Source organism: Orbicella franksi, chromosome 4 (assembly GCF_964199315.1).
Source record: "Orbicella franksi chromosome 4, jaOrbFran1.1, whole genome shotgun sequence".
NCBI lineage: Eukaryota > Metazoa > Cnidaria > Anthozoa > Scleractinia > Merulinidae > Orbicella > Orbicella franksi.
This window is the reverse complement of record NC_138148.1, coordinates 4,515,231-4,531,546: the sequence shown is the minus strand read 5'-3', so window position 1 is coordinate 4,531,546 and position 16,316 is coordinate 4,515,231. Positions and strand designations below refer to the sequence as shown.

At 38.6% G+C, this 16,316-nt stretch overlaps 2 protein-coding genes across 3 annotated transcripts; both read left to right on the top strand.

The window, feature by feature from the left end:
- The first annotated feature begins 1,364 nt into the window (after positions 1-1,364).
- On the top strand, positions 1,365-4,829 carry LOC145485085 (uncharacterized). Its single transcript, XM_081463728.1, has 3 exons — positions 1,365-1,562; positions 2,896-3,016; positions 3,747-4,829. The coding sequence occupies exons 1-3, from the start codon at positions 1,469-1,471 to the stop codon at positions 4,003-4,005; spliced, it is 474 nt and encodes a 157-aa protein (XP_081319854.1). The 5' UTR covers positions 1,365-1,468; the 3' UTR covers positions 4,006-4,829.
- Positions 4,830-6,502: 1,673 nt separating this feature from the next.
- On the top strand, positions 6,503-16,013 carry LOC145484197 (uncharacterized). Of its 2 annotated transcripts, none has more exons than XM_081462827.1 (3): positions 6,503-7,079; positions 13,421-13,603; positions 14,689-16,013. In XM_081462827.1, the coding sequence occupies exons 1-3, from the start codon at positions 6,662-6,664 to the stop codon at positions 14,739-14,741; spliced, it is 654 nt and encodes a 217-aa protein (XP_081318953.1). In that variant the 5' UTR covers positions 6,503-6,661; the 3' UTR covers positions 14,742-16,013. The 2 variants fall into 2 exon arrangements, with proteins under 2 accessions (XP_081318953.1, XP_081318952.1); XM_081462826.1 differs by lacking the exon at positions 6,503-7,079 and adding an exon at positions 9,453-10,416.
- The last annotated feature ends 303 nt before the right edge of the window (positions 16,014-16,316 follow it).

The window sequence follows — 16,316 nt, the reverse complement described above, 5'->3', positions numbered from 1 at the left end:
ATCTTGCTCGGCTATCATCCTAGTATTTCTTACCACAGTAGATTTCTACACGCGGGTTCCGCCATAATTGTCATAATTCTTATAGCACAATACATACCGGCTTCCCCGGACGCGACGGTGTTGGCAGTGGTTCCATGCAGAAAACTCTCATGGAATCATAACCATCTCTTTTAGCCTCGCAGTGAGCTATTCTGGCGGTTTTGCACGGACAATATCGAAATAAAGATGCGACGAACGCATGATAGGCCTCAAGCATGATTACCAAGGCAAAACTGGTCAAAACTGCGTGACAAAGCGCGAATTGGGTCCCGTTTCATGTTACGTTTCCTGGTATGCGATGACAAGTCGTGTACAAGATTAAAAGACTTCCTGGACAGAATTATTTCAGAGGGTAAAGCTCGTCATCAATGTCTATTTATCGTTCAGGAAACAGTTAAACTAATTTTGTACTGGTACCAGTTTTTGAAATGGATTCAACAAATGGCCTGTTTCAAATTCATCCTTGAGCGTTGATTGAGGGCTACACGGAGTTCACATCAGACTCACACGCAGGAATCTATAGCATGTTAGCCTGCGAACAGGCTCCCGGTGAGCCCCGATAGCTTTGCTCTCCGAATTCTTCTGTTTCGCGCGCGCCGAAATTTTTTTCCTTCCTCGCCGGGAGCCTGTTCGCAGGCTAATAGCATGTTGAAATCAGAGTGGATTTTTTTTTTATCCCATGTAAAAACGGCCAGTTGCCACTTGAAGAAACTTTTTTGAATTTTGACATGTATCCGACCGTCTTGTTAATATAGAGGATTTTTCACCCAATCACAGGCCAGGAAACCACGCATACTATCACTTGATATTTGACATCTTTCACTGGTCTGGTCTAAACTCGTACGTCAACAACCCTAGAAAATAGACATTGCTGTTCAGTCATGTTCGGTTGCATCCGGTGAAACTAAACAAGTAACCAGGAGAAGATCGAGGGAACTTGGCTAAGATCAGCTCCTCACCCAATAAAAGAACCCACATTTAGTAATAATAAAACTGATCGATCGTTCAATTCTTCCTACTGATTTAGACAAATTTCTTTTAACATAAGTTGTGGGAATTTGATTTTGCATCAAGCGATTACCTAAACTGATGATTTTGAATATTCTCGTTGCCTTACTTGTGAATCATGTGTTGATTGTGTTAGGAGAAATACCACTTTGATTAGTTGACTTGTTCAGTCAGCACGTTGAAGTGTCAATCCACCTGCTGCCCGGGGTCAGCAGATCACGACAGAAAATTCCCGGAAATAATGTGACCGCTATTTTCGACAGCAAAATGGCGGCTGATTTAGCAGTAGCTGACAACTCCGGGGTGACAACAGACGGTGAAATCATCGTCTGTACCCTTCAAAATCTACAATTTCCCCAAACGATTGAGAAAGATTCATAGGAAGAAACGTTTAAAAGCCGGATTACTTCAATTGTGAGCCATGGTTGTTGTCAAAATAATTTTTATGCTCGTCGGCTTTGCTGGTGACATCAGTTTTCTCAGGGCAGGCTCCCTGAGTAGAAATAATCATAAAGGTAAGAAAAATCTACGCCTGTGATTTCCAGCGATTGTTTTCACAACCTGAACGTGGAAATTTGCACGAGATTTGTTACTAAATCATGTCATAAAAAGTGTTGATCTCAAAGTTTTTGCCAAAGCTGTAAACAATGTTTTGGCAAAAGCGTCCTCGTTTATATTTGTTACAAGAAGTGAAATTTCTCCTCACAAATATAAAGAGACTTTGAAATGTAGGATGGATCACAAAATGTGTTAAATATTAAAAAAAAAAAAATGATTGTTACGTTGACGGGCATGTCAAACAGTGTCTATTGTCCCCTTTAATTTCTATGCGAAGGCACATGTTCAAAATGAAAACAACACCGGTTGCATTGACCTGTTTCCCCGCGTCCAAGTTTTGTCAGAACCGTTTATGGATATCGGTTGTAGTCGAATTTTCAGAGACATTATTATTTGCTTGTTTCATGCTGTATTTCTTTCCAAATTATGAAAAAAGAGGAGCTGTTTTTCTTCCTTTATTTTAAACTTCTGTGGAGAATGCACGAAGAAACTAGAGCGTACGGCTCAAATTTTGAAGTCCCTCTGTCTCATTTTCCTTGCTCCAATCTCCAAAGATTTGTCAAGCCGCAAAGAACGATAGGTACATTGCCACAGTATTTTTCCATAGTTCATTTCTCTTTTATTTCTGAAAATATGTCGATCATGCAAGGAATAATGAGATGTTGTCGGATCACTATGGAATGTCGAATGGGAAATGTAATCCCAGCGGAGAAAAGTGTCCATAATTTGGACGGGACAAGTTTACACCCGCTTTCAGTGTTACGTGCATAGGCGACATCTTTCGACATGCCATCTTTCGACCTGCTATGTAACCTGGCCTAGTTAAAAATGTAAGCACAACGGACTTCTCTACGAAATGAATGATAAAAGATTGATTTATTTGACATCAAATTAAGGTTAGGAGTATCAAGAAGTCATTCTGGCAGAAATAAGTCGACTGTTTTGAATGTCCACACGTTGCGAATATTAAAAGCGGCAGCGGCCCAATTCTACCGGAAGTCACTATTGAGAACCGATCGACTACACTAAATCGCTTGAATTATCCCGTAAATAGGGAAGCATGCAAAGTCCAAAATCTTCTTCAGCCATTTGAGGAAGGTAATTATCATTTACTTGTCATTTCCTCCGCTAATAACCGGAAAAACTGCCAGTTTCACAGTTTAACGGTCTTTCATAGCATGTCGAAAGATGGCATGACGAAAGATGGTCGAAAGATGTCGCCTATACAGGTAACACTGAAAGCGGGTGTAAATACCAACTCCGAGAGGTTCTGACATTTTCTCTCCCCAGATCACGTCCGTGTGCGAAGAGGATTCCGCTCATACTTTTACAATTACTTGGATGAAATTGCCATGGCAACGTGTGCAGCCATTCCCAGCAACGGACCAGGCCTTATATACGCAGTCAGAAGGTAACTAATGTTCTAATAAGTTATAAAACAGGACTGACGACGACACGACTGGTAGGGAAATTTGATGCATAGTTATTCCTAAATAAAAAGTAAGGTCAAGAAATTTGAAGGGGTTATTTATGGGCAAGTGACTGGGTAAAGTTTCCTGTCCGTTGCATTTGTTTTCGACGGAACAACCGCGTTCTAAGATATATTAGGGAGTTTAAGAAAACCACGACGGCAACGGCAACGGGAACGTCGCTGAACAAAAGATTTAATGAACAGGACATTGGCTGTACAAGAGCGCGATAATAGGCCAATTTCGATATATTAAAATTCAGCCTAACACAATAGACCTCAGCACGAGGCTCTGGGAAATAAACCCCACAAACTCTCTGTAGTTATTCACCAGAGCCTCGTACTGGGCTTTATTGTTTCAGGCTGAATTTTAATATATCGAAATTGGTCTATTCTCAGTGCATTTTTTTGCCGTCCTCTGCAAAACAACAACGTGAAATGATCAAATTCTATGTTGTCTGGAGAACGTGAAACACGACGGCTAATCAGTTTGTAAATTTCTATTTCAAATTTATCGCTGTGTTCCAGATTTAGTTTTATAATAGTTTTGACAGTGATAAGCCGACGTTGTCCTCGGCGTTGCCGTCGTGGCTACGTAAACTCCCTCCCATACACGCCCTTTCTTATGACCAGACTGTTTTATAATCGTTACCTAAGTCTTGTCTTCTTTTAGGACCTGTGGCGAGAAACCAGACTGCAAGCACATCTGTACAGAGAAAAGATTACGGCAGCAAGGACCAAAGGAAATACGAAACCTAACATGGGATTGTACTGAGTCATTACATGTGTATAAAAGGCAACCTGCCCTGGCAGATAATTATGATGAATATACAGATTCTCACAAACTAGGCTTGGCTGTGTTTCGTCACCACTCCTGCACTGTGTCCAAATGTGGTCCAAACTACTGCTGTTGTAGAGCAGTTGCGTTGTAAGCTTGCACTGACTACAAGCGAAATCTCTCCGCCAAAGGGCGCCACATTGCACAAAAGAAAGAACCCGTTTTGCAAATTATCGGACGAATAACGTGACTGCTTGATAGCTCTAACATAAATGGTCTTCTTACGGGTTAAAACTTGCTAGTTCGCTCACATAAAAACAGTATCACTAAAAAGTAACATTTTCCATTTGAAAGGTCACTAACAAGTTTCCCGCCCACGGTCAAAAATAAGAACTGCCGCCTTGTACAATCACATAATAAACCAGAAAAGAACTTCAGACTAGCTTTCATTTGAATCTTCACAAACTAAGGTTTAAGTTCAAAACAGTATCGCATAAAAGTGCTGATTACAAATTTACTCGGTTTGGTTAGAGATAGGATGTTAAAATTAAAATAAATTGAATATATCATACAAAAAAAACTTTGGTTCTTTCATCTCAATCGTCTTCATTTTAAAGGGGCTCTGTCACGGTATTTTGAGTTATTTTGGTCACGTACAAAACTGATTACCTTTAAACGGTAGGAAACCTGAAAATAACAGTTTAATAAGATAGAAAAACACCAAAGAGATAATGATAAACCATAAAGGAACAAGGATGGCTAAGGATGGAGAAGATAAACACGGATTACAAACGACGAATTTGAAAAATTGAGGCTAAACTTTTCAATGTGCGCAAACCGTGACTGGGCTCCTTTAATATAAACAGGATTTCTTACCAAATAATTAACAATTATTGGACGAGGATGAGCGAAATATCATGATTTGAATTACCATTGGCGAGCAGCCGAAGGCTGAGACAAATAATTGATCAGCGAGACACTGACAAATCACGATATTTTGCGATAACTGAGTTCAATGATTGTTTTATCATTCGAAAATCAAGTTTGTCTTCATATTTAAATCACTCTCTCACAGCTCAGGGAACCGATCTCCCATTTTTCACACAAGAACGTGGTTACAATTACGTATGAGCAGAACATTATTCGTAGCAAAACACATTTGGACGGTAGCACGCATGAGCAGACCATTAATAATAATGATAATAATATCATTTTATTTTATTTTATTTTATTTTATTCTATTTTATTTTATTTTATTTTATTTTTCATTTTAAACTATCTGGCTATGTCAGTGCTTCACGGTATTTGCATATCTGTATTATTACCGCAGACCGGTCACTTAGCTGCCTAATTGAAAACCGAGTAGACGGCAATTGTAAAATTGTACGTATAATACAATAACAAAGCTTAAGTTCTTAGTAAAAATGTCTCAAGTATTAACAAGAAATTAGAAGTCTTCCACGAATATAAACAGTACCGAGCACTAAAAAGCTGCGCGCTTAAGGTGGGACTTAACCTAAAAACACACCGTGTTTCAAACATTTTCTCGTGGCTATGAGTTAACTCCAAAAAAATATTTATGTACCCTATAACTGTATTGTAACCTGACACCGCCTGATTAAATCTGCCACCTGCTGGGGAATGCCAGGGCTTACTTGAGAAAAGATAACTCCTACAATAACTGATCAAAAGGAATAATTTTTACATTTTACAAAAGAAGACAAACAGCTTGCTGGGATAAGCACAGTGATTTTTGGAAAGTTAAAAACACGTGAAATGATGACCAGTTAAATCTGATACAGAAAATCTAGCGTACGTTTCAATACATAACTTTGACAGAATGCACTGGATGAAAAAGTTCTATGCTTATCCCACAGAACGTACTCAGAACAACAAATCCTGAAAATTTTAGCTCAATTGAATAAATCCTTCTCAAGATATCTTTTCTAGAAGGCGAAAATAACTCGTTTTGAGAAAACGAGCTTTAAGCTTACAGTAACAGTACTTGTCAAAATATAACTTCAATACCTCAAGATTCGAGTTCCGTAAAAAACAAAACTTCGAATTTCTTTCAGAATTTTAGGTTAAGTCCCCCTTAACGGCGGTGAAAGGTTCGGTCTGGTCCTACCCAGGCCCCCGTTTCCATGGTTTCCTCTCGTTAGTCCAAACAAGATTTCTTTTATTTCCTTTAATTTATGCACTGTGCCTAATAAAGAAAATTTTCAGCGCGCAGAGCAAAGACCAAATCAAGACTTTCCTTCGATTACTTCGTTTTTTAAGACGAATTATACTTTTACCAAGAAATTGATTCAAAGTAATGCCAAACGGAAAATTTAAGACCAAGCAGTGACACAAATTTCATGATATGCAAATATACTGACAAACGGGAAACAATTCTGACAATTATCCGTTTCATATTATGAAATACTATAGTTTTCACATGAATTTAACACTGAAAGAATTAAATTCAACATTTAAGAAAATATAATTTTTTAATCGTTGATATTTCGTTCTTAGATCAGTGGAAGAACCAAAACGTCAGCACTGCCGGAGCTATTACGCGGCTTTTCTTTATAGCAAGTGTTATCAGATATGATGAAAAGCTAAAGCTCTCGACGACAAACAGCTTAAACAAACAGACTGCTGTCGCAGTGAAAAGAGTAATTACTTGTAAATGAAAATTTTTTTAAGAAGACATGGGACGAATGCAAATGTGACAAGGCTTTTTCTTACAGTCAGAATTGTGTTGCGCGTTCTTGAACCGGTTAAAACCAATGTTTGAACTTAGCTGAAGACGGTTACAGCGGAAAATGAAAAGCCAGAGTGATGAAGAGAATCGAAGTGAGCCAGCGAAGAAACACTTTGTGAAGCCACTGCTTCTTGCTCAAAACAGCTTCCATGTACCTAGTCATGTTCTATTACCAAGAGGGTCGCTTTTTGCTCATCCATACCCGGAGTCCGTACATCCATTTGAAACTCACGAGCAGTTAAGCCTCTCTGCACTAAGAGGTCAAACAATTGCTGAGAGAAATCATTTAAAATCTGATGCAAACAGCTCTCAACGCACAGGAGAATGCGGTAAACAAGGCGAAAACAATAATGTATACAAATCTCGTGGTCTTCGAGAAGAGAAGAACACAGCTGGTGATTTTGTTAAGAGTATCCCTGTTTTACCTTTCAACGCTGCTGTGGTTTGTTTGATCCTTAACATCATTATACCTGGTAGTGGTAAGTGGATTCTTTGTGTTTTCATGGGATGTAGTATTTTGTCCTCATATGTACTCATATGGCAGCTTGAAATACCTCGCTTTCAGTTTAGTTCACCCTGGAAAACCGATCTCATTTAGAGGAAAGGGTCCGGAAAGTACGGCAGTACACGAAAGATATATAACGGATAGGACTTAAATCGTTCAGTTTGTTGGCATTATTTATACAATAGTTGGGGTATTTTAATATTTCTTTTTCGAAAAAAGTACACTGGAAATACATTTGTGGGTACAACAAAAAACATGGCTGATCGTCCATGCAGACAGAGCTAAAGATCAGATCTGTTTTTCTTTGTACTCAACCGAAGATTTTAAAACATGAATCGGTTAATCACCGTTACAAAAACATTAGAAATACCATCGGTTAATCAACCTGAAGGCAAGTTAAACAATAAGTCGTCCATCCATACATCTGCTATATAGACTAACATCTGACTAGTAAACATAGCCCTTCCTGGCATTATTGAATTTGTTGAATCCAAACTTGACAAATTTTGGGACTACACGTGGCAAGTTAAACTTCAGTTGAGTTCAAGACTCTGGGGATGAGGCAAGCAAGACGATTATTAAAGAGAAAGAATGAATATTAAATAATGGCTTAACGAATTGATATCGGAACATCCATCAGAAAACAAAGACTCGATGCTCGGGAATAATGAATATTCAACTTCATCTTGTAAACAAGCTTGTGTCTTCGCTATCATGGTCAGCAGTCACCAAAACCACGTTGTCGTTAGAAAGATGGACCTCTTGCTGCAGCCAATCGGTTCTCAGTTTTCTCTTTCAAGTAGCAACGGGTTTAGAATTATCACACCGTCAAACCCGCTCTCGCCATAGGGGCAGGGCGAAGTGTCCATATATATTATTGAGACGCCTTTGGAGTTGTGTGTATTGTAGTTTTTCTTTCTGCATTATTATATAACTGTGTTTCACGAGGACTGGGTACTACCGAATTCACGAATTTGATTGGCTGAAATCGATATTGAACGCGGTCTAGATTACAACACCTAAACCGCTATTGTTTTGCGGCGAAAAAGTTGCAAACTAAGGGAGTCAAGTCACTATGTCACGAAATAGAATCTAAACATGGTCGTGTTCCACGTTTATAAAGCGTGTTCCAATCCAGGGGCAGAAAGAGAGGTGCTCAAAAGGGGCGGCCGAAGAAAGAATGTGCCTTTCTCACTAGAAGAAAGGGACGACCCTTCAGATTACTCCATGTAGATTGGAGGGGGAAAGTTTGTCACGTCATCGAGGGTTATATTTTCCTGCCGAAGGGAAGAGGATGGTGTTCTAACCCTAACCCGCAGGAATAGTACACCTCTGTAAGCAAGCTGATTCAGTAGAACTGAAACCAGTTATGACAAATCATCCAAGAACTGAATATGGTGCTCATAAATAAACGCAATAAACGACTACAACTGGGTGCTGAAGCTTGTTCAACGAGCTAAATATAAAATTGGAGTTTTTTCCGTCGAAATATAATGTGCGTGTTCAGGGATTTACGAAAAATGAGTAAAACATATAGTGACTTTCAACGTGATTCTAAAACCTGACATGCAGAGTTTTTTGCCAGTCAGTGTGTCGTCACATACATCACGCTTGTTCACACTCCAGTTTTACAGCGAAATCAGTAAAACCTATCAGTTCGAATGTCACTTGCCACACAGAATGTATTCGAAAAACATGTCAGCTTCTCTTTGTTGAAATTTCCGTTTTCTATTTTAATTACAGAGTAAAAGTTCTGTCAAAACACGGCACCTTTTGAAGTAAGGACTGGCAGGATTTATTGTCTGAAACTTAAATTTCTCAGATTTAAAATCAATTTAACATATTTAAAAGCAAGTTTATCTTTCAGTTTTCCGCTTTTAAGTTCATTCTTGTATTGATTGGCAATTTTGACTGAGTGGCAATTGACAAAAATATCGCATAATATAAAGAAACTTTTTATACTTCACAGTTGTTTTGCACTTGACACAACAATTCATCAGGTCTCTCAATTTGTCACAATCAAAATCTTAGCTGTAGCGCCAGTCTACTGATGTCGATAGAAACATATCGTGTAAAAATACAAAAAGAACTCATCTAAAACGGATGACGAGTATAATTTATTGTGGCTCCCTTGTTAGCTTTTTTCTTTGCAATGCAAATATATTTAAGCCGTTTTAAACCACTAATCCTTGTCTACGAAATTGAACAGAGAACCTGTTAATTTTCCTTCTCAAAATGTACAGTGAATGCATAAATTAGAATGTTTTTTTTGTTGTTGTTGTTATAACATGCAATCTCATCAATTGAGTTCAACTGAAACCAAGAGTACATCTCGATCGTACTATTGCTGTAACTGACAACCTTGTTGGTTTCGGAGACAGATCCAGCAAAACCAGAGTTTCTCTTCGGATCCACTTTATACCAGTGAAATAATTAGTGATTGCAATATTGTTTTGAGCCGCGTTTAATCCTACTAATAAGAGGAAAAGTTATTACGGTTTCAGCTTCCGAAAATTGAGAAACACTTGAAAACTTGAATACTACCCGTCTAAGCCTATGGCTGGTTTAAAACAATTGGGTGTCGACGGATTTTGATGTAAATTGATCTGAGAATGGAGTTTCCATTGTCATGTCAAAGTGCCTAAACACCTCTGACTTGAGACATATTTACACTTCGATCTGTGTTTCACTTCTGACGTTCTGCTTCCTTCGTTAATGAATCATACAAGATAAGAAGCTTGCTGCGGAAAAGATAAGTGAAATTATTCTTCTGTTATTGCCGAACCAAATCGAAAACTTGACTTCCTCGCCGAGAAATTGGATCCAAATGAGTGGCTAAATGACGTCCCTTTATACTCTAAAGCAAAACGGGAGCGCTTCAACGCAATTCTTGATCACCGACGGAGAAAACGCAAATCAGGGCAAAAATACCAAAGAACATTTACCACCCTTGAGTTTAAATGCGCCAGTTTTCAATGGAGAATTCAATTCCCAAGCAGGAGAACTTACCCCTGGAATATCTCAAGCGAAATCCGTGGAAAATGGTAACTATCTTCAACGAAGCTTCAGTCTTGAGAGTTCAAGAGTTACTCCTCGTTCGGAGAGAATTTCATCTTCGTCAATAGCTACAGCCGGCCCATACACGCCATTTCCTGGATTTCAAATTCCAACTGAAACAATTATTCCAATAGAAGATTCTGCGACTACGGCCAAGCGAAAAAAAGGAATATCGGCACAAGAAGCGATTCCAGTATTACCGCGCGCGGCCGCCATAGTTTGTCTAATTTTGAACATTGTCATTCCAGGTTCAGGTAAGATTCTCTTTCTCGATCATTTCTTTCTTTGCCGATGTCAAACATGCGGTGTCACTAGTCACCTTAATTAGTATTTATTTATGATGAGCGCCCTCTCATGAACAGAAAACGTTCGGATGAATATTCACTTATAAAATTGCATTGCGACCAGTACCGACCGGTAGAATTGTGAGGGATAGAATTCGCTCGTTTAGACAAGATGAATTTCAGTACAGACAATGCTTAACATCGCTCGAGACATGCCAGACGTATGAAAATTGTTTATTTACGCTTATAGACCTAGCTATTGCATACGAAATTAAACATTCTTGCCGAGCGACAAAAAGCGTTTATACATGGAATTCAGTTCGCCAGCTTTGTTGTTTAGAAGGAAGAAACGCCTCAAAAACCAAACTGAGTTTTGTTGTAAATATTACCGATGCACTAGAGTTTTTTCGTTTACTTGTTGGTCACAACATGCAGACGTGAGAGAAAAACTTAATGATATTTGGCTTTTTCCCGTTTTATGGTTTGTTTGTTTGAGAAGTACGTGGGCGATGCTTGAAGATTTCCTCAAGAGTGTTTCTTAATTCAGGCTAAACAGAGATAACAACGTCGTTATTGCCGACAAATTATTATTTGTAGCCCAGTTTTTGAAGAGACAATATTATCAATGTGCTATTTATTTGGCATATCCCTGGTAATTGTCTGAATTGTCGATAACAGGCTGTTCCAAAGTCTTAAAACAGTTCAGTAGCTGCTTATCGCCGAAGCGAAAGCCATTGAACACAAAAGACCGGAATTGTGTCACATTGTGACCCCTATCTACTGTTGTAATTGGAGATGACAGGCAATGAATCAAACATGACCTCTTTTAAAGTCTTAAAACACCACTGTATTCAACACTTTATTTTAATATGTTATTTTGTGCTCTTTTGTAACTGGCACGATTTAGTGTTTCCTAATCATTTTCGTTTTCCTTGGTTCGGCCATTCTGTACATCTATACTCTCCTGTATCAAGTACTATTGTTCCTCAAAATATATACCTCCATTTCACAACGCCAGATCCGTCCGTTTTTTACTTTAACTTATTTTTTGTTCATCTAATTTCTAATTTCTAGCTGAGTGCAAATAAAGTTGTTGTTGTTGTTTGAACGCGACATGACCTCCATGACCTATATTTTAACCAAAATCCAACCCTTAGGTTTTTTGTGTGCTAATTATTACCGTGTCCGCGAGCGCTGTCTAACATAATCTAAAGAATTAATTACTCGTGGTCTTTGGAAAAGATACGATTGTAGTTATTTTTCAACTTGCTTTCACCTTCATGATCTCAAAATAATAATTACAAAGGTTTATCAGACGAGAATAGCTACCGGACAGTGAATAGCTTACAGTACCCTTCTTTTTAGCACCGTGCCAAATCAGATTCTCATAAAACAAAAATAGTGTATAGCAAAAAGAATATGTTAAGAAAATACCCTAGGCTGAGATTTTGTAAAGAAAACTTTTTGTGTGTTGATGGAAATAAAATTAAGATCACATGATTTTAAATGAACTTTATTTTACCATTGAAAAGTATGGTAAATTTTCTCCTTTTCGAACAAGACTTGCTAGCAAAGCAATAAAATCCAATACACTTAGTTTTTGGTAAAGCGATAAAGCACGTGCGTATTGTTACACGATTAACACACCATAGGGTTCTTTATGACTGAGTTCAGTTCCTGGTCACATCAAACCATACACTGAAATCTAACAATGTACGCAAGATTCAGCCGTAAGTCGGCTGGGCAGAAAAATGAGAATATCCAGTCTGGGCATTAAAAAGATACTTGTACTTTGTTATAAAAAAAGAGTGTAGCTTTTAGAGAGTTCCTGTTGAGTTACATACCCTTGGAGATTTTATGGTCTCAAAATGCTACATAGAAGCCCTCGAACCTCATTCTCGAGCTAATATTTGTTTAATTAATACTTAGTATTTTTAAAACTTAAAATTTCCGCGGCCTTCTTCAGAAACGCGCTTGTTATTTAATGTTCAGAGCAGTGGCTGGAGGTCCTATCTAAAGTGACGACGTTTTCTCGTTTTTCCGAAGTTTCGGAGAAATATGTCGAGACATTACTGGATAATTAATTCTTGAGAAAACTAAACTTGAAGATGGAAATTCACTGTTACTTGACCTAATAAAAAACTCGACATTGTAGGGAAAAAACTGATGAGTTCCTGTAAACAACCGAAAGTTTTAAATGACAATTTTAAGTATGAAACTAAATACTACGTGTACAGAGATATAATTGAAAGACATTATTTGGAAGAAATTAGATTGTATTATTCTAAAACAATTAGACTATTCGCTCTAGATTTCTATGAGTTGATAGTGGATTTGACTTTTCGGCCTCATCAACTATCACCTCATGGAAATCTCGAACCCTTAATCGAATTATTTAAACTTGGTTTTCCGCTATTTTTCACGAAAACAATTATAGAAACAACGGAAAAGAAAAGTACTCTGTCGTCATCTGACTGAACTTAATGGACATTCGGAAGCTTTCATTCTTTTAGATTTGGTTTGGTTTAACTAAAGCAAGTTATAGGTGAAAATTTGCAGAGGGAGCTGGGCACAAAGCAGGACAAGAGACAAAAGATTGATACATTTAGTTTTCATTTATTCTTTAGTGTAAGTTGCCAAATCCTACTTAGCTAGGAAAAAAGATGATGACATTTACCCATAATTTTTAGCGCACGAAAATTGAACAACGTTCATAAAAACGTACAGAAAAGTTCTATCATCTGCAATCCTAGCATACACAACGTCGCTAGCACAGGGACAAATATTGCAAAAATATGGCTCAGTCATTGTGCTTTATGGGCTGTGTAAAGCTCTCAAGGTATTGTGGTAAAATGTACAGCCGCCATCTTTTTTCCTACGGAGGATTAACTCACGAATTCCCAGACCGTGATCGTCATGGAGAGAACACGAGTTAGGAAAGGTCTCATTTTACTGTTTGCATGTGTCTTTACAGGGACAGTTATATCTGGTCTGATAGCTTTCTTCCTCACTCGACGAGACATGTCACTTAAGGACCGCACCTCCATTCTGTGCGTCAATTGTTTTGTGGGAATCATGCAGCTGTCAACCATTGTCTTTCTTATGATTGGTTGGATATGGAGTATAGCCTGGGGCTGTGCATTTGTAGGGCTTTCTGGTAAGTATCCAATTAATTAATCGGTTAATCAATCAATCAATCAATCAGCCAGTCAGTCAATCAGTCAATCAAGTATAAAGAAGGTATTAAGTGGATTCAAACAATATAACCGCTGTCCACATACACTTGATATATTTTAAACTATTGCTTGGGTTTCAGTAGTCTTCAGTGACGTTGTTTACTTATGCATTACCCTGCGAGCAGGCTTATCGCGTGGCAAGAATGAAGGAGAGGAAAGGGGAACCTTTTTCCTTTCCTGACTTTCTTTCTCTCCAAAAAGCCTGCGAGCAGGCTACTTAGGCATATGAGGGGAAGGCCTAAGTAGCATTTCACCTGTTAAAGCTCTCAATTAGCACTACCTTTCTTAATCCTATGGAGGAGTGATGACCAGTTGTTCCTGTTCTCTAGAGTTTGCATTCTAATGAAATAGGTTGGGTTAATGCTCTTTCTTTTCAAAAGATCAGGTCTTATTAGGAGGCAGCGTGGCCGAGTAGTTTGGACGCCGACTTGAAATCCAGCGGGGGTGGTGGGTTCAGCCGGGCACTTTAACTTAAGGGCCACTTCTTGGGGTTGTTTCATGGATGAACCGAGTTCAAATCCACGGCTGCTCTTGTAAATAGCCAACTAGTTCGCCTACTGTCACTTAGGTTTTTAACTGTTAGAGCGGTTTTCATTTGTGTGTCGAAAAGTAATTGGTTTTGCACTTTCTACGCCACACGATTGGCTTAAAAAACTCGCGCCACTTTTTTTTTTTATCCAATCAGAAGTAAAACCAAAACCAATCGTGACTCGTTTGCACTCGTTTCCCCGCGCTTCGCGTAAGCTACATATAATTACTTTGAGTTTTGATTGGTTCACTTTATTGTCTGTCTGTTTTGTGATTGGCTAGAGTGATATCTTTGGTTTTGGCTTTACGACACTCAATTGAACCTCTATGATCAAATTCTAATCGTTTTTTTCTAATGCTCTTCCCCTTTAGCTGTTGTGTTAAATTTCTTAATTTGTTATTTTTTGCCCTTCGACGCAAATTTTATGAGTTGTTTCAGAGTAGTCATTTAGCAGCAACTATCTTATTCATTTTTCAGAGCGCTACGGAAAAGAAATTGAAAAGGTGGATGGAAGTGAATTTGTTGCGTGACCTGTGCGCGATTTTTATGGAGCTGAAACTGCTGCGTTACCGCATGGTGGTGAATTTGTTGTATGGTTAGTCTCGAGTTAGACTTGCTGCTTTTTAAAACGGATGAAGGATTGGATAGTCTATCCTTAATAGTTTTGGTTTTTAATTATTTGCGCGACTGTCTTGTCACGCAATCAACTCACTATTCGCTGGTGACGCACAGTCGTCGAGTTGAATCTGACGTCATAGTCCAGGGTTGGACCCTGATGTCAATTTCGTGTAGCGTGTTATGAAAGTCAGGCTATGTAGTGGATTGGTAACCAGTGAACAGACTGGACACACTTTCCTCACTCTAAGCCGTAGTAAAATGTCGTGCGCGTGCTCAGCAGGACACTGCTCAGTAGGACCCAGAGTCTTCGTTCCCCTTGACCAGTGGTCGAGAAACGAGCAAAGCCGGAAAGATTCGATTTGAAGTCCGAAAATATCGGACTTCCGGTTGAATTGCGCATGCCTAGCTGACAAACACGAGGCTTAATCGAGATGCTAGTACTTTATATTTCCATTGCTTTTGAAATCAAAATCGATTGTTTCTTCAAGCTTGCGAGGAACGAAGACTCGAGTAGATAACTTTCTCAATGATGCCCTGTACTACAGAGTCTCCGATTGGTTGTTAGTTTGTAAATATTTGCCTGTCATGGAGAAGTTATTTTAGCCTACCAAACATAAGCATGTCTACTTACTACACTGAGGCAAAACCTTCACAATTTTTAACAAAACTGTACATATACACCCGGAGTGCTTTGTTGATGCCTTCTAATTATCAATGAAGACTCATTTCGTAAAACATTTTATTGCTAATAAGGTTGAAGCATTCCTTTGAAGATAGGAAGTTTGCTATGCCTCAAAACGGAAATAAAATTTGATGTTTTGTAGTGACAAGTAAACTTCTGTTTGTCTACCGAGCACTTTTCTCCAGACCCTAGTTGTTTAAAGGCTGGATAACGCTATCCACCGGATAAATCACTATCCAGTGGATAAGTGTTAACAAAACAAACCACGCTATCCACTGGATAGTGATTTATCCGGTGGATAGCGTTATCCACCTTAAGAACAACCCGGGCTAGATGTTGATTTCAACATACACTTTATTTAAACACGGTAAAAAAGATGAGTTACAAGATTGCGACTAAAAAATGAAAAATTGATTTACATGTCTGCCGTGTGGGGGACGAGGAGGATATCAGGTGATTGATCCCATTTTTAGATTGAAGACTGTTCCACAAGTGCGCACACCCCCCCCCCCCCCCAAGTCTATAGTCCGTGCTGAAGGGTTTAAAAAGGCATTTCAAGTACTCAGGAGTCTGATCATTCATTTAATCAGCAACCTACAATCTTGGACAATTTAAACTAAAAATTAGGACCACCCCTATCCCCTAGTCAATGATGAAAAAAATGGCGCGTTCTGGGTTTAGCGCCAGTTCATCGTTATGTTGATTTGGGGAGAGGGGTGGTTATATTTCTTACTTCATTCTGTCCAAAATTGTAACTGCAAACTACCCCAAGCTCAGAGAAGTCAACGTAACTATACACTGAACT